Source organism: Mesitornis unicolor, unplaced genomic scaffold, assembly GCF_000695765.1.
Source record: "Mesitornis unicolor isolate BGI_N332 unplaced genomic scaffold, ASM69576v1 scaffold32480, whole genome shotgun sequence".
NCBI classification, from domain to species: domain Eukaryota; kingdom Metazoa; phylum Chordata; class Aves; order Mesitornithiformes; family Mesitornithidae; genus Mesitornis; species Mesitornis unicolor.
The window spans coordinates 1,911-25,357 of NW_010158149.1; the positions used below are offsets into that span (position 1 = coordinate 1,911).

General features: G+C 34.3%; 1 protein-coding gene across 1 annotated transcript; it reads right to left on the reverse strand.

The window, feature by feature from the left end:
- Positions 1 to 8,917: 8,917 nt before the first annotated feature.
- On the reverse strand, positions 8,918 to 16,627 carry LOC104539301 (centlein-like; the record flags this gene model as incomplete). The annotated part of the gene is made up of 5 exons (XM_010182787.1): positions 8,918 to 9,109; positions 9,473 to 9,610; positions 11,258 to 11,384; positions 13,083 to 13,180; positions 16,463 to 16,627. Coding segments are annotated over 5 exons (720 nt in total), but the record flags the coding sequence as incomplete, so codon positions are not given.
- Between the last annotated feature and the right edge of the window lie 6,820 nt (positions 16,628 to 23,447).

Sequence of the window (23,447 nt, forward strand, 5' to 3'; positions counted from 1 at the left end):
ATTTATGATTTACACAGGTGCTAGCAAAACTAGCAACATTCCTTTAAAACATCATATATTACAGTTATTTACACAGAGAAAAAAAAATGCACTGAGACAGATTACAGCTTCACGCATGTGTAGTAAGTGATGCTTGGCATTTCAGAGGGTTTATTATCTGAACAGCTAGGGCAGATAATGTCAGCACTGTTACACCGGACACAGCAAACAAAGAATATTCAGGGCAGACCAAGAAATACTGAAATGAAGCAACACTCCAAAGGTCACAGAGCAGGTCAGTGACCAAGATGTGAAAAGCACCAAGATTTCCTGATACTTAGTTCAGTGTCTGAGTTTATCCTATCTCTCTGCAGAAACACACGCAAAGCATAAAAACTATAAACCAAATGCCCTGTGTGAGACCACTGCACTGCTGAAACAAGCACATTTGAAACCTAATTTAAGGGGTCAGTTCTGGCATTCCTCATACTGCTAAAAAAAAAATAATCCATAAACCTTATAAACTGTGTTTTCTCAAAATACTGTCACTGTTTTCTGTGATTCCACCCTCCTAGAGCTCTCCCCAGCATTCTGTAGCTCATTCAGCATGTTTGTGGGTGAATCCCCTCAGCTCCCACCTTTCTAAATTACTGTGGACACTTCACAAGTGTATATTCTTTTCTCTCTGCTTCAACTTGCTTTCTTAATCTGATCAACATACATCGAACAATGATTTCTACATGAACTCTTAAATAAATCATTACTGGAGACCTTTCTTCTCCTTTCCAAGTTTTGCTTCGTTTCGTGTCATTTTGCCAAAAAGTTTTCCAATCATGTCAAGCCTAGAGCCTTTAGTGTATACTTGGTACTTATGTGTCCATCCCTCAAGTATTTCAGTTAGCCCTTTTTCCAGTCAACATGATTTCTACCATTTACATCCCAAACTGGCCATTATCTTTATACCAGGCTTCTTTCTAACTATCTCCAGATTATGATGCAGGGCTGAGTATCAGCTTTAAAAAGCAGTCTCTCCAAGCCATGTAAAGGAATCACAAGTAGATGTATATCCTTTGAGTGAGTGCACTGCAGTCTCTACATAGCTCCCAGCTGAGCCTGTTGCAGTTTCATTCTCTGAAAAACTTAATGATTTTTTTTTCCCTGAGGCAGAAAAGGAAGTTATTTGCAAGTTGGTGAAAACAGTTTCCTGTTCAGCTCTAGTTTGTTAGATCTCTTCACACCGTATCTACTATTTGAGTCACAGTCTATGAGAATGGTTCCGAGGCACTGTAAGAAAAATTAAAGTACCACTAATATCAACAAAATCACCTGTGTGACTCAGACATACATCTAAACTTTGCATGAGACATATATGTGCAGCTACAGGAACCTGATGTACCTTTCAATTTGCTAACATAGGTTGAATCATTTAAATAAATTCCTCTAAACTCTTAATACAGAGGGGGATACATAAAAAATAAACTTTTTTTAAGCTACATCTCTTATCATCTTTATCTATCATAGTCAAAAAAGTGAAGTGCTATACTTCTAAGCCTGAAAAGCAAAGAAAAAGAAGCGTAAAGAAAAGCATTTCTAAATCTTTCTATTTATTCTTCATTTTTAGTAATTAAGATTTTATCCATTAAGACATCTACAATATATGCTGTTTCTGGCATACTGTATGCATCACTAACCATATGCCTTCTGTAAACTATAAGAGTTCAGCCATTCACTTCATTCATTAAAATTCACAGGGCCTATTATTCTGTTTTCAGTCTAATAGATATTCACTGTCACTATTCAGGCCTCTGATTCAATTTGCCTAAATCCCAGATGCAGAGTAATCCTGATGGGGATTAGCTTAATTTATCACCAATTTCTTCTCAGAACCAAGAAAGGTTGTTATTTCATAATAAAAGCTGTGTTTCTCCTTTTTTCCTAAAGCAGCACTAATAGTGAAAAAGAAGCAATAAATGCCTGATTCTTTTTAATGCTGAGATTGTTTTTCAGTTACACAAATTTTGCTTTGCATATAGGACATCTTCTCTGAAAGGTGTATATTCTGCAGATAAGAATACTGATTCCAATCAGACTGGAACACTACCCTGTAAAATCAAATATTATGCTGATTCTGACTGAGCACAGACTGGCAGACTCATAATTTACTCCATACAATACAAAATAATCACTCTGGGTATACTTTTCTAGGTAAAGTCTTGACAGTTTGGAGTGTAATAAGTGAAACATACTGATCTTTTGGCTTTTAAGTGTTCCCAGTGGGTAACATTTGCTAGCAACTTGAAGTCATATTAAAGGTGTCCACTTCCAAATCAAAACTGACAATGTTGACTTACGTAAGTGATACTGTCTGCTGTCATTTGCAAAATGTCTCAGCGACTTGCTGAAGAAACCTTTGTTCAAATAACACTTACAAATTGGCATAGTTCATATACGATTGCGTAAGCTTTTCAAAATAAATCCATTTTCACGTGCACAGCAAACTATAGTTCTATTTCAATAAAAAGGCAGTTCATTTTTGCCAATTATAAAATTTTACAATTACGTATTATGCTTTCTAGATGAAGAAAGTAATGATGGCATTCCGTGTCTGATCTGTGTACCCATATAAAAAGCATGTTCTGCACTCCCTGGGCGTGGAAGGGTTTGGAGCAGTAGCACTGCCAAGGAAACGGAATCCACCGCATTTGAGAATACATTCACCAATGGAAATGTCCTACAAAGAATATGTCTTACTGTCTCACCATAACTGGAGAATTCTGAGAGTCCCTTGCGAGGATTTACTTCTATTCAAAGAACGGACTTTGCACCTGGAGGTACGGGCAGTGGAAGTGTACTTGTGTGGCTCTCTTGTTGGAAAGGAGCTGATAAAAAACAACAGACTATTTCCCAAATATTTGAGCTTCCCAAACCAACTGCTAATTATCTCTAATTGTTGGTTGGTTGGGGTTTTTTTGAGATAAAGAGCAAATAGGACATCATCCGCATATGGCCATTCTGAGAAGAACGTGTTTCCTGGCAATGCTCTCTCTTCCCTAACACAGAGCAGTTCAAGAGAAAAATGCAAGGACGGTAAATAACAGGAATTTTCCAAACGACAGGAATTTTCAACATGAAAATAGTGAGTCGTTAATTAGACTTATTCTTTGTAATAGGAAGAAGTTTCATATGACATTTTCAATTAGCACTGCCATTAAAGGGCCGCACCAGCACCTCTAGTCTGCAGCCATACACAAGCTGGTGCTCTGAGTTTTCAAAAGGTCACAACTGACCCATACAATGCTTATGATGACATTTCATATATGGAGGAAGAAGGAATTTTCATAGGGGCAGAAATGAGCAGTAGGTGTCACTCAGGTGGAACTTTCTAATAGAAGTGTTAACTTACCTTAAACTGCATATTAAACTAAAGCCCAAGATAGCAGTGAGAAAATACATCATGGCAAAATTTATGCCAGGATTTAAGGTAAACTGCAGAAAGGTAAGAGAGACTGACATATATTGAAATATAAGGTAAGCTGACAGAATGGCAAATGACTGGCAGAACATCGCTCAGCAAAGCGGAGGCGGAACAAGGCCTCCAACATGTGGCTGCATGTTGCTGTATGTCAAGCAACAGAGCAAGCGGGAAATGCTCCTAGCTTAAGCCCTGCTCTGAGTAGCAGAAGTGAGAGCAGATGTCTTAAGAGAGTGACTGTTAGATTCCCAAGTAGATCCACTAAGTTGCCAAGTAAACTGCCATGGGTCTTGATTTTGGCAGTCAATTCTGTCAGATGGTTGTACTGGGGACCTATCAAGTACAATGCCAGAACACACCAGATGTGAACTGTGCTTCAGTGGGTATCATTTGTGGGAGGGCACATGAGCCCCAAATCACAGAGGCATTATGGAATGCACTCAGCTGACTTTGATGCATTCAGCCACCATCACCTACTTATTACAGACACAGCTGAACATAGGTGCCTTATCAAAACTTCAAAACATCTTTCTCAAGGTCAGAAAAGATGTGATATTTTCATACTCAGGCAGATGTCGTCACTGCAGATTAACTTACAAGTTCTGTTGATGTGCAAGTTGAAAGGGATAGACAACACTACTGAGTATTGAGCTTACAAGGGTCTGTAATGGCAATATACAATCAAAGTCTAGGTGAGCTAAAGTAAAAAGAAGTACAGGAATGCAAGAAAACAGAATTAGGCAGGTTTTTTGACATAGTAAATTATGCCCAAAAGTTTTCACAGTAAACAGGTATGCTATACCCTATTTTTGATAGACATCCAGTCAAGTAGTCCAATAGCAGTTTTTTAACTTTATCCAATGCCACTTTTCTGCATGTGTTTTCACAGGTACCACAAACACTACAAAGAAAATTTTGTTCTGGCTGCAGTGCTGCCCACAACTGGTAAGATTTACCTGAGGATCCAATAGTGTAATGCATGTTACAGAAAAAAATGAATAATGTTATGTTATAGAAATTGGCTCCATGGTTCAAAGGGAATTTATGCTGCTGATGGAAGCTGGATGGGATGAAAACATGTAGCTTTATAAAAGGCATCTAAAATACTCTCAGGGCCACCTGGCCCTATTATAGTTTGTGTTCTTCTGTAATAAAAATATTTTGTTGGTTCTAGCTTACACTATACTTACAGTCATACTTTCATTATTATTTATCAGACAACATAAATGCCCTTAACAAATTTTATCAGGATCTGATATCTAATTCTGTGAAAATATTTAATAATTAAGTTAAGCTTTGATCTTTACAGAACTCTAGAAACACCTAAATTTCATTAATAACTTTCCAGATCAATCGCAGAGGACATTTTTAATCCATTTAACATATTACTGATATTGCATAGCCTACATTTTATATCTGAATGTCTCAGTGTTAGGTCAGACATCTTAAAAACCAGCATAGTAAAATGAACAGTAACCTTTATCAACCAACTTCTGCCATCCAGGAAATGCATCTTATTTTCCATAAAGCCATTCTAAGAAGTACAACTATACTCCTATGCTTTAAAACTTTCATAATTTAATTTCATATCAGGTTTTCGTTATTGTAGCCAGAAGTGACATCAGACTAACTGACCTAAAAATACCTATTCTGACTGCCTTTTCTGAATATCCACTCAATATTATCATTCTTTTAGACTATACTCATGGTATAGTATATATACACTTAGTTTAAACACTTATTCAAAATGAGGATCAGCAAGAGAAAAATTCCTTAACCAGCCCTATAAAGTCGTAAGCCATAAAATTTCTCAATTTAAAAATACTACTTCTTTCTAGAAATTGTTTACAATCTTCCAATAGTTACTAATAGACTGGAGATGTTTCATCATCATCATATAACATCAGCCTACTTCTTTCTAGATACAAAGCAGAAATATTCATACAAGATTTCAATCTTTACGCAGTTACAGAGTTGTTTTATCTAATAGTGGGTCAATTCACCCTGTAATAGCTATCTTATTACTAGAACATTTTTAAATCCTGGCCCTTTACTATTGCTCTTGGCCTTGCTACCCACAGATTTCAACCTGATGTCTTTAGCCTCTTCTCTATCCTTCAAACTCTACTGCTGCTCATATTTTCAGGTTATTATCTATAATCCATTTCCCACTTTCTTTATATTGCCTTTTTATTTCTAAATATTGTGTTCTCATTCCTATCAAACTGAAATAGACATTTATAAGAAGCTGTCCTCTAATTTTGGACCTGTGGTTTTTTGGTTACTTAATATGGGCACTTAATACGTTACAGAGCACACTTTCTATTTGTGTTTTCCACTAGCCTATATCTTCCTCATAACAGCTTTGGCAAAATGAGTTGCTCTGAATCAACCTATTTTAGGTGCCTTGTTGGTTCCCACTGAACATCATTCAGGACATAACACCTGATCCCTATACCACGCTCCAACAAAAATAAGTCCAATAAGTACTTACAACACATTGCATACAGCAACATTTGTTTGTAATTATTTCTTTCACATTTTTTACAAACCATTACTAGATTTTAAAATCCTGCCATTTTAGTCAGTTGTGTAAGTGTCCTGAATTGGGCTCCTCATAGCAATGCAGTGCTTTATTGTACATTACAAATATGTTTTTTCAGTAACTCATCATATCCTCTAATTTCATTCAGTGGTCTATAGCAGTCTCCTGCCAGAAACCTCATCCCCAGGCTTGTAACTTAGTACATTGATCCAAATGGATTCAAGATCCCGTGGTTGTGAGTTATCAATAGCTCTAAAGGCAAGTAACAGCGTCTGTGCTAAACAGAAAGAGACTCACCCTCTTCTCTGAGTTCCTCTGCTGTCCTATTATTAGCTGTGCTATTAATTAGCAATGCTGAAATGATTTAATTGTTGTATCTTAAAACAAAAGAACTATATAATGTCCTGAGAGACATGAAATGGCTCAAAAAAGTAACTGCATTCAATTGATTAATGAGAAGATTACACTTGCACTCAGAAAAACAAGTAAGGCTTGTGAAGTTATCAGAACAGCAGACAAAGATAAGAGGGTCATACAAATATGTTAAACAGGTTAAGTAAGAGACAGCTTAAACTTTATCTCTATAAAGAAAAACTTATTTGAGTTACTGAAACCTGAGTGAGAACCAAGGTCAGGGGAAACTGACAGCACCCCGAAGGAGAGGGTAGAAATGAGACACACCAGACTTCAAAGAAAAAGCTGGTGCAGGAAGAAGTACTGCTACTTTTTGTTGTGCCACCTCCATCTTTCTATGTAGTTTATAGCATCAGATACGTAAGAAATATTTTAACAGGATTTACTTGATATACCACTAAATTCCACTGAAAAGCCAAGGATTTTCAACTATATTTTTTACAGCGGTATGCTGTGAATAAAATCTGATTTCAGAGAACATTTTTCCATAAATATTTAGTACCTAACTAAACAAAGCAGCCTACTGAGGAACTCCCTGTTCATCAATATTTGACTTACAGACAGCATCTTTATTTTCAAAAAATCTTTCTGCAGAGGAACAGTAGTCAGCAAAAATGTTACTTGAAATATGCATTCATATTCTTTTATCCAAGTGAAAAACTACATATTTAGCTTTATGAGCTAAATATTATTTTGTTTGTAGAGAAACTACATATTAACATTCTTTTCACATACAGTACAACCCCGTAAATACTAATGAATATTCATGGTAACTAACAGAGAAGCAGTCATCTTACTCACAACAAATGAACTATTATAGTTGCTAACAGGTGATTGTCTTCATTACATCTACTTTTGAGAACAGAAGATCTTTTACTTTCCCATTTCCTAATTTTTGACAAACTTTTCATTATGTATGTAAAGTATTGACAGTATGAACACTTGTTTATATCCTTTGACTACAACTGCTACTGCAGTTTATTCAATTAAGTAATTAAAAAATACATAGCAGCCTGAATGGAGACTGGATTGTGTCTCTGTGATCAATGACATTGGAGTATTTAATTTTAAAAAATAGATAATACATTAGATTAATTCAGATTTTCCCATATATTGCCAAAAACAAGCATGCAGCTGTGGAAAGAACACTCATTTCTTTCTCTTAGAGGAAACATTATGTATTAGAAGACAGCACATTCCCCTTGCCTCAAAAATAACACATTTTGTGAAGAACAGACGAGATACTTCTGAAACATGGGACACAGTGATCAGTTTTACACTGCTTTCCCAAGGGTTACATAACAAGGTGAACAGGAGATAGTCTTTATTTTAATAGTAAACTTAAAAAAATAAAAGAACTAATTTTTTAAATAACGGGCCTATTTTTTAAATGAAAGTAATTTTCACCATAGATGTTTTAGCTTATAAATTCTTTGAATATAGAATTGCATTCAATATTGTTCAGACTTTTTTCATAATGAAGTCGATGTGAAGTTTGCAACTAAACTGAACATGGGATGGTTGTAGAGTGATTTGTTATCTGTTGATGACAGAACAAAGCTAAAATGCCCAAGTACTTAAATCACTAAATTTCAATCCACATTGGAATATTATTCATTAAGAGATAACTATGCATGCTTCCTTCTTACAGTGCATCAAAATACCACTGCTCTTTACTTTGGATGCAGTCAGATTTGCCCAAATGTATCTGAAAGCAGCTCCTCCATACAGAAATCGAAGAACAGTGGAGAAGTGGATCTGTTTCATGAGTTAGTAAGATAGAATCTTGCCTGAAAGTAGGTAGATAGTAGATATAAACTGAATTCAAGACACATATATACTGAATAGGCTTTACAGTTCTTAGTTACGTGGTGGATATTTCAGAAAAATAAACATTTGTATTTCAAATATTAAGTTACAAAACACAGATGAATTCATTCTGCAGAACTTCACATTGATGTACTATGATGAAGCAACCTGTGTAACACCACAGACAGTATTATTGCATGATGCACTGTAGCGGACTGTTAAGTATTTAGCCAATATAAGAAAAGAATATTTTACATAGTGCTTTTAAAATAGCTTTCAATTTTGCAATATAGAGTCTTCCTTATTTCATACTTCTCCAATAAAAAGCAATGCATATGGAAAATTAGGTAATTCACACTAATGAGAAGATATGAATTATTTTCTTAAATGTGTTGAGAAATTCTTTTCTGCAGGGTAATGTGCTATACAACTAAGCACTTTATCCTTTGGAACAAGTAAACTGGCAGCCATATACAAAATATGACCAATAAAAATTATGGAACTCTACAAATTCTAGGAGAGAGGCCTAGGCCACTGACTCCTCCCTGTCTAGACCACTTCAGAACTGACACCAGGTTAGTGAAGAAACTTCAAAGACTGTTCCAGAACTGAGAATGCACCAAAGATTAGCCTCATTTAATCTTTTACATTTTTCTTTCACTCAAGAATTTAGGTGAACACTCAAAAGAATATAAAACTTAAACCTTCACAAATCTCATGAACTCCTCCACTTTGTCACTGGTAAGCAGTAGTTTCTTCTGTACAATTTCCAAGGCCTGCTCACTCTGTTTAGCCAAGTCATGTATTTGTTCATATGCAGCAGTTTCAAGTTCAGTCATGGCACGTTCAGTCTCAATCATTTTGCTCTCTAGATTGGTAATCTTGAGATCCTGAAATACATCCACAAAGAAACAGCAGTGATATAATAAAAGCTGATAGGCAGGTATGGTAGAACACAGACAAACGAATGAACAAACCAACCTCTCCACACAATGGTTAACATCACAAAACATTCCATTTGCAACACATAAAATGTAATTTCATGGCAAAAAGTAATTTTATTTTTAGTCTACGTCCATGTTTCAGCATCTAAATTTCAGTGATGTGAATGAATTAAATCAGAGAAGCACATCATTATTATTCTGCTCTTTTTTCCCTTTCTATATTTGAAAATTCTAAGCGGATGACCTTACAACTTTTCATTTGGAAGTATGAAAAGGCTCCACAGTGGAGCCATCACAACTCTAATATACCTTTTTCTCCAACTCGTCTTTAGCCTTGTGATACAACTGCTCATAGTGAGACTTCTCTTTTGTAGCTACATTAAGTCTCTGTTTCAGTAAGTCAATGGAACTTTTTTTGTTTGTACAGTCTTCAGTCAGTGCCTTTATCTGAAATATTGAACGGTCAAAAGCAATTGAATATTAATATACAAAACTTTAAAATGAAAATAAAATTAAAACTAAACTGAAATATATAGCATAAACATACCTGTATTATATATAAAATTATTAAAATTATTCTTTTTATGAAAGAACAGTCTTTAATAAATCTCTACTGCTGATCCAGCAGAGATCAGTTTGCACACAATGTTGTTTATATGTATAAACGCTTGACTTGTATAAAGTGTAAAGAAAAGATCTTCATCTGCAGAGCTGTTTGTTTATATATTTTACTATTACAATGCATGCTAAAGTGAGCAAATAAAACTTCAACTCATTTCTTCTATCAGAGGTAAAGGCATTAATTAAAACTCAGCTGAGAAAATTATAACTGTCCTACAAGTTAATAGTCTATAAGCCCTCTTAGATAACTATTATAATTTTACCATACAATGCTAACACTGATTTTGGATAAAATGAAATAGACTAATGCTTGTAGAAAATCATTCACCTCTCCTGACAGTATTAATCACTAAGTTTTCCCGACAATGTTGAGTAATAGGGAATTTCTTTGATCTTCTGCTGAAGATAATGTAAAATTTATCACATTGATTTTCCACATGGAATAATCAATTTAATGTATGGAATTTGATTCTCTGGAATCAGAGAAATGCAGTGCTTAAAATACTCAAAGAACAGCATTGAAGTACATTGTTCCATTCTAAAGGTTTCGTCCAAAATCAGGTATTTATTTAAGTTCATACTTAGGTCCCTTGCTTACTTAAGCTCTCAATCTCTGGCTGCAGATTTCTTAGTTACACCTTATCTTTGGCAGGGAGGGTAAGAGAGTAGCTCTCTCTAGAGCTGAAAATGCTTTATGACTGCAAGCAGAAATAGTGCCTGTGGTTCTTAGCAAGCACCTGCATTCTAGGAAAACAAAAGCAAATGGGTAAATGGTTTATTCCTATTTTGCAGTTCATAAACTGCATAACCTCACAGACAACCAAATATCATAATCCTTTTCTGGAATTAAACACCAAAGTGCAATACATATGTTGGATAATACATGAAGATGCCAAAAAATATACAAGTTGTTCCGGATACAGTGAAATTGTCCTAGAATTTTGCAGAAAAAAATAATTTGCTAAAGAAATTAAGCTCTGCCTATGTAGACAGAATTACATTAAGCTAAGAATAGTGAATCATTCATAACATTGCAATGGACAACACATTAATATATTAAAGCATTTAACTTTTTTACTATAGCCAGGAGAGGTGTGTGCACTTCTTTAGCATATGTCATGTAAAATCACCTTTGTTTCAGGTCTACTGTATTTTATGACTTTACAGTGCATAAAACTAAATCTCACTACTTACAGCATATCCTTGTAACTCAGTGTTCTGAATACTTTAATATTTAATTACACCTCTTATGAACATACATTAAATTATGCTGAATACATCCAAGCTATCACCATATACTGATTTCATAGAAATTATAGTGGATGGAATTACATCTTTAAATTAACTGCATGTTGTTTCCTTAAAGCAATATATTGATTTAGTATGTATAGTGTGTTGAAATAACTTCAATAATAATAATAATATATCCAGCTTTTGCTTTTCCTAAAACTATCAATAGCTAGAAAGAAGTACCTTTCTCTCAAGACTTTCTAATGTTTCATTAGAGGTTTTCTCATTTTCTTGATTTACTTTTAGACGAGACTTTAATTCTTCTATCAAATGTCTTTTCATATTAAGGTCCCTCTCCAATCGAGAAATCCTAGAAGGGAAGAAGTCATGCTGCATATCTCTCTTAGAAAATACTGCTAATATACAATAGAACAACTAAGAAGTATAAATGCAGTAGACAAACTATCATTTCTGTAGCATTACATATATATTTTTTTAAAAAAGCTGATGCAATTCTTGCTATTTACCCTATCCCCAGCCATTAAAACCAGTTTCAAGTCTCTTATTAAACAGACCTCTTTCTAAATATGCAATTTATTTGTGATTTGCTTGTTGCCGTCGTTTACAGTATAACTTGTCTGATTTGAAATCACAGTAATTATTCTTAAGCTATTATCAAAGGCAAAAAACTGTTGAAAATAGAAATTTACATTAAATTTCATTGATGTCTGAATCAGGTGTCATTCAAACACTATTTCGTACAAAATTCTTTTAAAAAGATAGAAGTCTCCTTGTATGCAACTGAAATACATGAAAACTCTGTATACCTATAATATGTCAGATAAGAGAATTGTCAGACAAGAGAATAATTATTAAAACCTGCGAAACCTACAAACAACATCTGCATTTTTCAAAAACTTCTTAAAAAAGAAATTCTAATGTACTACAACACAATCTCTCTTCAATAAGAAAATTATGCCTTGTACATTGCTTCCACCCTTAGTATTTTATATATTAAAAAAAAAGCAATAGCTGAATACATCCAGATTTCTGGTTTTTTTTTTTAATCAGAGCAAAATGATGGTAAAATGTTCAGGAATAAAAGACTGTTAATACCATGTCAATACTATACTAAAAAAACCCAGGAAAATAGTGCATCTTAAAATTTCTTGCATCTATTTCACATTTATTTGAGTAATGTTATTTTGGTGATTATATCTTACAGTTTATGAAAAAACAGTATCTATTCTATAAAGGAACATGATAACCAGTAAATATTTTAAATAAAAGTTCAAGTCTAATGGTGGAAAAATTCAGTTTCATTTTGAAATATAAAATACACAATGTATAATTTAACAATTTTAAGTCTTCTCTACTTTTGAAATGAACTAATTTCAGATAATTAAACTGCATTCTTTCTACAAGAAAAAAAAATCAGAATGGTTAGAGGAGTAAAAATGTGGGACAGGCAAGAAATTAACAGATACACTAACGTGTTCTATTTATATAGTAATATAATTGAAGAACAGTATTGTATTAGCTAAAATAGGTAGAAAAAAATCTCAGTTGCATACTTCACAGCAATACATGTGAATTACAAACTGAGTAGTAAACCTTAATCAATTCAAATAGAAACAAATACAATTGTCCTTTTGAACTTTTCCTGAGTATAAGACTGGATATTTAATCTTGTTTAAGCATCTGAACCTTGACATGTCTCTTACCCTTTAGGCAAAGAATTACTGTATCTGAAAGACTGTGTTTAACAATGCTGAAGAATTCATTTAGACTTACATCAAGGATAAAATAGTCTACTCTAGGGTCTGGGTATTCTTATTGCCATACAGCTACTGTGCCTAGCTAATCACTCATCAGTTGAAACAAAATGCAATTCTAGCATGTACTGCTCCAGTTTCTAAAAGTCCCAGCCTGTAACACTCTTGAAGATTACAGTAAAAAGAAGAATAAAATATTCTCTTAAAAATCTATTAAGAATGGTTAACGTTGTAACAATTAAACCCCTGCCACTGGGTGGCACCAAACACAATGACTAGAACAGTGAACATACCTGGCTTGTAGTTCCTTAATCTGCTCTTCTTTCTCCTGGACTTCGGTTTTTAGTGACTTAATGATGGTTGATTGCTTAGCGATTTCATTATTTGAATTCTATATTGAAAAATATTAAAATATAAACAAAGCATGCTGAATATGATTGCAGTAAACAGCAATTTTGTTTGAAACAACGGGCTGTGTAAACTTCCACATATTTTACAAATGTTCTTAGACATTAATTGGTACAAAATGAACATTCTTACTTTCTACCTACACTTAAGCAGAAGTGCATTCCTTGGAAAATATAAAAATCAGTACTTTGCCATTGTTTTAATAATATATGATTAAGATATATTCTCCAGGACACCTGCAAGCCCAGTGCCCCTATCAAGACCACATTTTCTCTTGCATAGCATGGTCAGTTGAAAAGGTAACAGAAAAGAAGAGAAATAAAATTAGATCTTAATTTGTACTACAACCTTGAATGGTGTATTTCTACAGCACAAGGGGCTACATCTATAGGACAACAATTTCTAATAATTTCTATCACCTTTGCATTTAGAAATGTACGACAATCCACAACAGCAGTTGTTTTTGTCTCCCTTGAAACTCAAAGCACAAGACAAAGATATTTCCATTTGGCCATACTAACAAAAATCCTATATTTCAGTAACAAAAAGATACAATTCTAATTTTCATGCACACGTAATTCCAGTGAAGGAGAATTGTACAGTTGTTGGCCTTTCCAACACTGTATATTGTAGGCAAGTAAGAAAAAAAAGTCTCAATTCCTCCAGGTAAACACACAGATAATCTAAACAAGATTTAAATACAGAACAACTTAATTACTCTATGGAAAAAAATATGAAATTTAAGTAGCCATTTTAGCTATCTGAGCATATGCATTGAATGCCGTTGCTGAAAATGGCAGCTCAAACATACTGCATATGGAAATTTCAGAACTCAGAAAGGTATTGACAAAAGATACATAAGCATTAAGTGTATGCACAATATATATGTGTGCATACATGCATTCAGTTTCAGGCACTGTACTAAAGCTTTTTACTCATTATGTAGAAAAATATGCAAACAGATCAGATATGCTATAAACAAAGATACTTTAGGAGAATTTCTCTGCTCAGTGCAGACTTAGTAATGCCTATTAACATTAATAGAGTCTTGTACATAACTCCGTGCACCTCAAGGGGAGCATATATTCTTATGTGCATAGTTAGAAGTAAAATACTGTTAATCTTGTCCAGTTTATTTACTATTATTATAATGTGAGGTATAACCCAAAAATTGTTAAAATGTTATATGCTATCAGAATAATCCTGTGTTTCCCAAGACCTGTTTGTTGAGATTGAGCTTCATTAGCAGGAAGCACAGCACCCAGATACATGGTTTACATACCAGATATAACTTGAATACTTAGGGGCACCTCTGCACATGCTCAGAGGCAAAGACATATGCTTACAGTATTTTGCTTCCAAACTCACTACCCACATCTAACACATTTCTTCATATTGGCAAAAATACAAGGACTCATTATATACAACACAAATAAACACTGCAAAGATAGCTTTGAGGGAAAAAAACAACAAAAAACCAACAAAAAACTCACAAACCCAGGTACTTAGAGATTTCGAGCTATAAGGAAAGCTTTTGCTGCTGCCACATTCAGACATTTAGGAGAATAACTGCATCTATGCTAGATAGCCTGGAACAATAGCTGACAACTTTGCCAATTTCTTCTGCCAAAAATGACTTGCAGAACTTAAATTTTTGAAAAATTATTAGGTCAAAATAAGGCTGAGAATTCCACTGACTTAAGTAGCTTTTCAGGCCCTTATAGTCAAAAATCTCATCCAATTCAGCAACCAGTGAGTTTACTCTCCTAAGCTGGATTTGGGTTCACAGACTATGTTTATTCTAAATGTAGTTTTACATACAAGGTTTATTTTTTTATATTGAAGATGTAGTACATCTTCAAGAAGGAATTAAAAGTCACGTTAGTATTTTTGACATCAGATTTATATATGCTTTATGTATGTTTCCTTTGCTGCAGAAACAAAAAAACCTCTCTGATTTTTCAGCAATATATTTTGCAGTTCACATCTGGCCCACAAATAAAGTAGGCTTCTGACATGAGTGTTACTCTTGGAAGTATTTTTAAAAAAATTCCCATTTTGTAAAGCAATTGACTAATAGGCTTCTGGATAAAAGGGACACTCATCTAAAAGGAACAACACTAATAAACAGAAATTATCCACTCACCAGCAACAGACGAAGATTAGTCAAACCCAAATCTAAAATCAACACTCAAGAAGTCAGTGTGTATGGTTTCAAGATCTCTCTCTCACTATTAAAATACATCAAATTATATTCCTTTTCATGGCTACTCTCTGTTGCCCCTATCATTTTAGCAATGTGACCTACCTTTACTAATCCCTGAATTTAGATGTTACGCATCCAGTGTGCCACAGCCAAGATCTGTAATACCTTGATTACCATCAACAGCTAAGAGATCTGAGCACTACCCACATCCTGTGTGCTAGCACAGCTAATCCAATACGCGGAGCCAGAGCCAGCAATATCGCTCTTGTAACATGGCCTTTTCTTCCAGTTGATTCTTTGACAGACAGCTTGCTCATGTGCCATTTCTTCTATCACCAAGAAGCTGTACCATTTTGACCTTTTCTCTTTCCTCTAATATTAAACGCAAAATGACGGAAAAAACAATTTTAAGACATTCTGTTGTACGTATATTTCTCCAGTAAGAAAAGAGGAGCCAGGCCACCTGCTGAAAAAAGCTCTCAGATCAACACAGTCCAGCATCTACATCATACACACATAACAGAAGCATTGGAGACTTAAAAATTAAATCACCGACAAGCTAATGTTATCTTACCAGCTAATCTGCAAAAATACAAATACAAAAAAGAATGATGTCTTTTTGAAGACAAGAATAGTAGTGGCATACAGGTAACATAGGACTGTTATATGACCTGCCCCATTAGCACAAATTCTTTGCTCCCCTTTCACAGATAGCTATTGCTACGTCCTTTTTAAATAAAGCAAGGAATAAACACATTCTCGTTGAAGCAATTCCACAGCACTTTCCAAAAAGACTAATTTAGTCATTGTGTAAAAACCTAGCAAGTCTCCCTGTCTGGCCTATTTGATCTGCAAAAAATTTCAATTCTAACTCCTAATTCTCCTGCTTATGACTACATTTCTACTAAACATCAAAGTTTATCTAACACCTAAGTTGCTAATGATTGGCTAAGATATATAAATGGCATGCATATGTCAGTATACGTATATCTGCTTGACCCAGTTAAGAAATACTGTTCAAATGAATAATCCTCAGCACTAGATAATCTGTTCTGTCACCTTTAGTTCGCACTGCAGCTGTTTCATCTCTAAATCAATGTTCTTTGAAGGAGTTGGTGTGGCTTCACTCTTGCCAGCAGTTTGAGACAGATGTTCTCTCAACTTCAATTTTTCTTGTAAATCTTCCTTCTCCTGTTGCCACTTGGCCAGGTTGGAGGTCAACACCTGTTTTACAAACAGAAGAAACAATCACAATTGCATCTGAGAAATACTTCTGCTTGATTATATGAGATGCTTCTCTAGTTCAGAATTCAAGAGCAATGAAATAGTATATACTATCTGTAATTATATTGCATAGCTGTTGGTTGAATTCTTCAAGCAAAGATCAAATCTAGCAGGAAAGGGAAGTCAACTAAGATTAAAAACAAGCCATTTTTTAAAAAAGGCAAGATAATTCCATTTTGACAGTACACATTGCTATTTTTACCATGATGGGCAAAAATAATCATACAAAACTGTAACAGTAGTTACTGTTGAAACTTGTTTACCTAGAGCCTCTCTGGGATTCAGCAATTATTTCTACACAGAGCATGAAATACCAAGTTGTCTCAGACACCAATGCATATTAAAGGCGGTCAAATGTTTTAATGGTGACCACTGTAAGCTCACTTGAATTGCTGTGTTGACTACTGCTATAAAACATACAGTCTCCTCTTGGCTTTAGTTTCGATATTTGTAGGGCTTGTAGAGGTTAAAGCAAAGTGGACCAGCTGCACTAAATATCTTCTGGTTGGCTGGTCTTTACTCATGTTGTGTTATTTCTTCCCTATCACATATACGCACCATAGCCAGAGAACCACATATTCCATAACCTTGACTCTAGGGCTGAGGTGCTTAAGTGGTAAAAGCCAAGCTGGAGCAGGACAGGATAACAGATGTTAGCTGTTTATTCCACTGGGTAGGTCTTACCACCCTATACTGCAGCCAAAATGCTTCTCATTTAGCAACATAAATGCTAAGTCCAATTAGCAGACGAGGCTTGTTAGGGATTTAGTTCAAATAAATAACATGCAAACAAACTCTCAGTCTTGTTGCACTTGATTGAAAATTGACAAGACTTATTCAGTCTATGTTGACAATATATTTCACAGTACTCCTTATAGAGGTAATCTTTTAGATAAATCTTGTTTTAATTTAAAAAATACTGAATGCTCTTCTGTGAAAAGGAGAACTCAAAAAAATCTTCATCCTAGTGATTAACTTCCACGAATCTGTAGTCAGCCAAAAGCCACCAATGTACAAACAAGTCTTTGCTCTGTAAGAGGGTAACTACAGTACTATTCCAAAAGAAGATTGTAATATGGTAGTTTAACATAAGGAACAATTATAAAAAAGGGTACTGAAATCTCTCTAAGGGCAAAAAAAACTTCCTTTGCGAAGAATCCCAGTAAGAAACTGGGGAAGATACTACAGCGTTAAATGATTAACTGTGTGCCCAATTATATGCTGGTACACAAAAAAGCATGGGCGAGAAGGTTAAGCATATTATTATTTAACTGAAAACTAGATTTTATACTGTTTAAGGTTATTAGAAAAAACTTTTTATATACATGCGTTTATATACATACACACTTCCATACCAATCATCAGAAGATCACATATATATGCAAATAAATGAAAAACTACTTATAGTCATGTTTATTCTCATTATGAATGCCATGAGAAAGCTTGTAGATTTTGCATTAGCTTAAGAAAATATCATGGATATAAGAAAATGCAGCCTGTATTTAAAGTTAAAACTCTAGCAGTATTTCACACTTAAGTGCATTTATTAAAGCCACCGGGCAGTTTGCACATTTATCTGAGATAAGTGCTGTTCTTAGTAAAGGGGTTAATCTTTCCATTCTCTTCTGTGTCTGCTGTCATTATTGAACAAGAAATAAATAGTATTAATGTATTTTCTAACTGGCTGTTCGTTAGTCTGATATATTATTCTCACAATTAATACAGTCTGAATAAAAGACAAAATGAAGGCTACTTTCATAAGCAAAACCAGTAGTAGTACAGAAAGATACAGCATAGAGAGATACAAGGATTAGGTTAATTTGTCCAGCATAGCCAATATTTCTAAGTGCAGAACTTCATGATTCCGTGTTTCAATGATAAATTATTCTTAAAAAGAAACACACAAAAAATCATAACTAGATCGATATATCTGATTAAAATTAGAAATGCCCCCATGTCTGCTCAAGACAGCTTGTGACTCTCAGAAGTTTCTCAGGCCACTGCTGCCACCAAAATGCATCTGGTCTAAAATGCCATGATTGCAGAGGCCACATTCCCAAAAATAACAGCAAATATGTTGAACAAGAAAAGGTTTTCATGGGACAGGTACCAAAGAGGACAGTGTTATATTGGTTATAGAATTTATTTAAGTGAAGAGGTAGGAAAAAACATTTAAAATATATGTGTACATAAATTCAGAACTATGAGAGTGAAGTGAAAGTAGTATATGATGCACAAGAAAAACATTCCCCAACTTGCAAAAGTAGACAAAGGCAGACACACAATTGCAAACAGAGATATCAAGAAGGCTGACCTCTTAGCAGCTCTGTAGATAACATTAATGGTGTTACTGTATTGATAATTCTTCTACATTGTTCTTCTATTTACAATATATTGAAAGGGTGTATGAAAATTCTATATAAATCTATGTAGGATGTGAAAAACGGCCCTCCTGCCCTGGCAAGACATGTACACCTAAAAGAAATTCCTTGCATTTACTTACTTAAGAAGCAAGTTCATTGCCCTGCTGTCCCTCACCACTTGCTAAGTTTTAGGTCAAGCCTTTTGTTCTTTTATCCTTTTCAACACAGGGAGTTTTTGTGTATGTGCTAACATGCACACAAATTCTGAGTGACAGAGTAAAAAGGATTTACTCCAAGGGAAGAGGTCACCAGGATGAAAGGTAGATCAGCTAGACCAGATGCTGGTAAAGGCAGGCTACTGCTGTTCCTCCATGATGCAGCGGCCTTTGTCTGCTGCACCTCCTCCAGAGTGTTTTGGCTTAACAGATGTTTACAGATTTAATATTTAACATCCATCTCTCTTAATGTCCTTGCTCCTGGTATACCCATGACACTCTGTTCCGCTGTACACAAAGGGGTAAGTGATGAAATCTCAGTTTTTATGTAGTCAATGTAAAACTTCCAGTGACTCAGCAAGGCTTTTTACCATAAGCCTTCTGCTTATAAAGACGGCTGCATGGAAGGCCCAATGGATTAATGTAGAAAGCTCCTGGAATGGCATATTGCTCCTTGCCATCACAACAACCCTGTGAGCTGCTTCTAGTTCAGTTTACAGCAGAGTCACCCTCCTACTGCAGCTGGCATCTATGAAAAATGACATTTCTGTTGGTGGTGGCTGCTGTTGCACTACTACTGCTGTACACAATCCCACAGATTTATATTTGCAGAATTTGTTATACAGAATGTATTTCTAGGCAAAATTATAAAATAGGATGTAAATCAAGTATTATTGAAACAATTTTTAAGCAATGATATAACCTTATTTTAACACTTATTTTGTGATTCAACTATAACCAACATAAATATATTCAGATGTGTAAAAATCATTATTTACTATGAAGCTTCCCATCCTAAAATCCTTGCAGATGAAAACATTACAGTGTGCATAGACATGTGTGTAAGAAATCTTAAGTCAACATAGGCCTTTTTTTTCCTAAGAAACCTTGTGACAGTAGTTAATAAAATACATTTGCTGTATGCATAGCTACTGTACCAGGTTTTGCTTTAAAATCCATTACTGTTTATCTGAAGGTTTTAAATAGAATGCTATTTTCTCACAGCTTTAGCTTGATCATGAACAATATACAAGATAAGCAGTACTTGTTGCACACATAAACCATGGAAGAACTTTTCAAAACATATGTGCAGGAACAAAGTTAGGTATTTATGATTTTACACACTCTATCAGATGTTACTATAATATAATGATAAACTTATTTACAATATCCAAGGCAAAATTTCTTGAGTCAGTCCCACTAATCTTGACCCAGTTTTGTTCTCTTATAAAAATGTAACTCTGCGTGATAGATAACCAAAAAAAAGCTAAAATTAATAAAGATGATGTGTAGCTATCTGGTAATATGAAAATATATATACTAGGCTAAAAAGTCAACTGTGTTGCATACTTAATGTGATCATATAGAGAAAAGGCAAATAACTCCAAATCCTCAGTGAAAGTTTTATTCATGCAAGTGCTGTAAGTGGTTGATTACTTAGTATTCTAGACATGAAGACTAAATATGAAACAGAAGTCTTTGGTGACTTAATATCCTATCCATAAATTGAAACAAAGAACCCCCAAACCAAGAAAAAGTTCTAAAATTTAGAAGTTACTCATAATTTATTATTCTGAAATTTTAGGAGAATCTACTGCATCACTCAGTTATATTTTTTTTCCTTTTAGCCAAATGCAATTATCAGCAGCTGACTGTTTCACAAAATGTCAAGTAAATGAAGGTAAGATAGAGGACTTTTTGCCAGTGCTTTAGCTAGTTGTTAGACTTCAGTAGCCTTTAGAGACCATTAAGTACCCTTTGGCTAATTGGCCAATGGTAGATTAATCCTCTTTTTATTCTAGCAGCACTATTTTAACACCCTTTGCACTCTGACAGTGTAGTATATGAATGACAAAATAATATTGTGCATGAATAATAAGCAGAAAAGTTAAATTAACATTTCATGTTCCACATGCCATACCTATGTGTCAGGGAAAAAAAAATCTTTTTAAAGCCACTGACATTCAACTTTTAAAAATAATCTCATGTTGACATCTTACTGAAGTGAATCTTCCTAATTACTGCTAATTGCCTATCAAGAAAAATAAAATCTTTCCTTGAAGTGCAGTTGTCTAGTATAGATGAACACAGCTCCAATGTGCATAGTAAAGACAGGCATGACACTTGAGGTATGCTACATTATTATGAGGTCACACTAAATATGGTTTGCAATGAACAAAGCAGCTTTTAAGGATGTTTAAGGCACTGAAAATGTCAGTCTCTCATGAAGTGTTTAAATTAGTTCCCAGCAGAGAAATACAGATATCAGCATGCAGATAAGAAGTATATTTCTCAAGTATTTTACTAAAGAGAAAACACAGTAGTCCTATTGATAACATCACTGTAATACAATTGCAGTTCATCAGCTTTATAAAAGCAACATTTACACTGTTATGTGCAGAATGGCCCTTTCACACATGCAAATTAGAAATTCAGCTATTATTTGGAATACAGTTGTAATCACTAACAAAAATTCCTACCGAAGTCTTTGAATGTCTTCTTAATCATACACTAGTATTGATCAGAATAATCATAGTTTCTGAATGTATAACACCTCATAAACAGTTTACTTGTAATATTAATTCAGCTATCTTATAGCTAATTTATAGCTGAATTGATTCTACAACTTATAAAAGCCTAGTATTACAACATTTGATCTGGCTATAGCATCTTATGAAAAAATAAAGAAAATAAAATCAATAAAATCAGAGCAGATAGGACCATTTAAAAATTTGGTTTGCACTCTTCCTTTTTGTAAAGAATGATAATGCCACATAGATCAAGACTAGAACCCATATATCTATTTTAGAGAAACACACAAAAACTCATGTATAAATGAACTGGACTAATATATTCTGGGCCCAATTCTCCAAGAAATCATCTGCTCTTATAAACAACAGACTAACCTGAGTACAGAACTGCCATTGTGCAACCAGTGTTTTTTTCAAATATATGATGAGAAATAAAACCAACATAGTAATCAAATAAGTAACACTTTCTTTAATATGATGAAAATGTTTCTGAAACATGCCATCTGTATAACGCAAACATCAATTCAAAGATAAAGGTTTTGACCTGCAGCAACTTTATGTTAGCTTGCATTTCCTATCACTTTCATTTCATGTTCCTGTATGAGTAAACACTGCTGTATACCATGCCCAATTTCTGTACATATTAATAACACTATATTGCTTTCATACTAAAGGAGATGCAGCAATCCATCTGTCCTTGCAAATTTCAAAGGAATACAGGGACTATTAACTGTGAATGTAATATTACTTGTATAAGTAGTTTTATTATGATAGATTACATTATCACAACTATATGCTCTAACTTCTGTAGGGAATTAGTTTCCAATGTGAACATGCAAACTACCAGAATATACAGACGTGCAACACCTTGTCTATAAGGCCTTAACATTTCCATATAAAAGTTACAGAACTTAAAAAATTAGTATTTCATAAAAAGAAAAATATTTAAGATTACAGTATACTATAGATTAATACTTAAACTTATTTGAAGTATTAACAGCTACACAGACACAACACAGTACATTAAAATAAGTTTTACTACAATTGAGTTAAAAATTAAAATATAACCAGAGACATTTCGCAACAGTTTGTCCCACTTGAAAATACTGAATATTACAGCAAGCTGGTTGTGAAGATGTGGCTGAAGTCCAAACCCAGTGTTTCCACCTACCCACCACTGCTGTTTAAACAAATAGAAGTTGACTTGGGTTTTCCAACACCTAACATGTTTGTGCATGTTGTATTGCTATATACAACCAAAGGCTTCCACCTGATGCATAAAATTTGCCCCAAGATTTCCATGCCTTTACACTTACTAGAAAATTTTCAATATTAGACATGGAATCCATGCAATCTTTCACAGTTAGCAACAGATTTTTTGCAGGTTTACACAATATTTACCTGATTTTCACCAAACACGTTGGGGCAAACTCACAAAATTTGAATTTTTCATCTAGGGTCAGACATAGTGCTTGCCATATTCCCCCTGCTTAATCTTAACACATCTAAGCACTGCAAATGAACTACTTGCATGAGAGCCAGTCAGGGAATTTCACAATCCCTACAACTCATTACAAATTTAACAGCAGCAATACTAAGTATTCATATGTTTCAGATAACACATACAAATATGCTGCACTAAAACTCATTG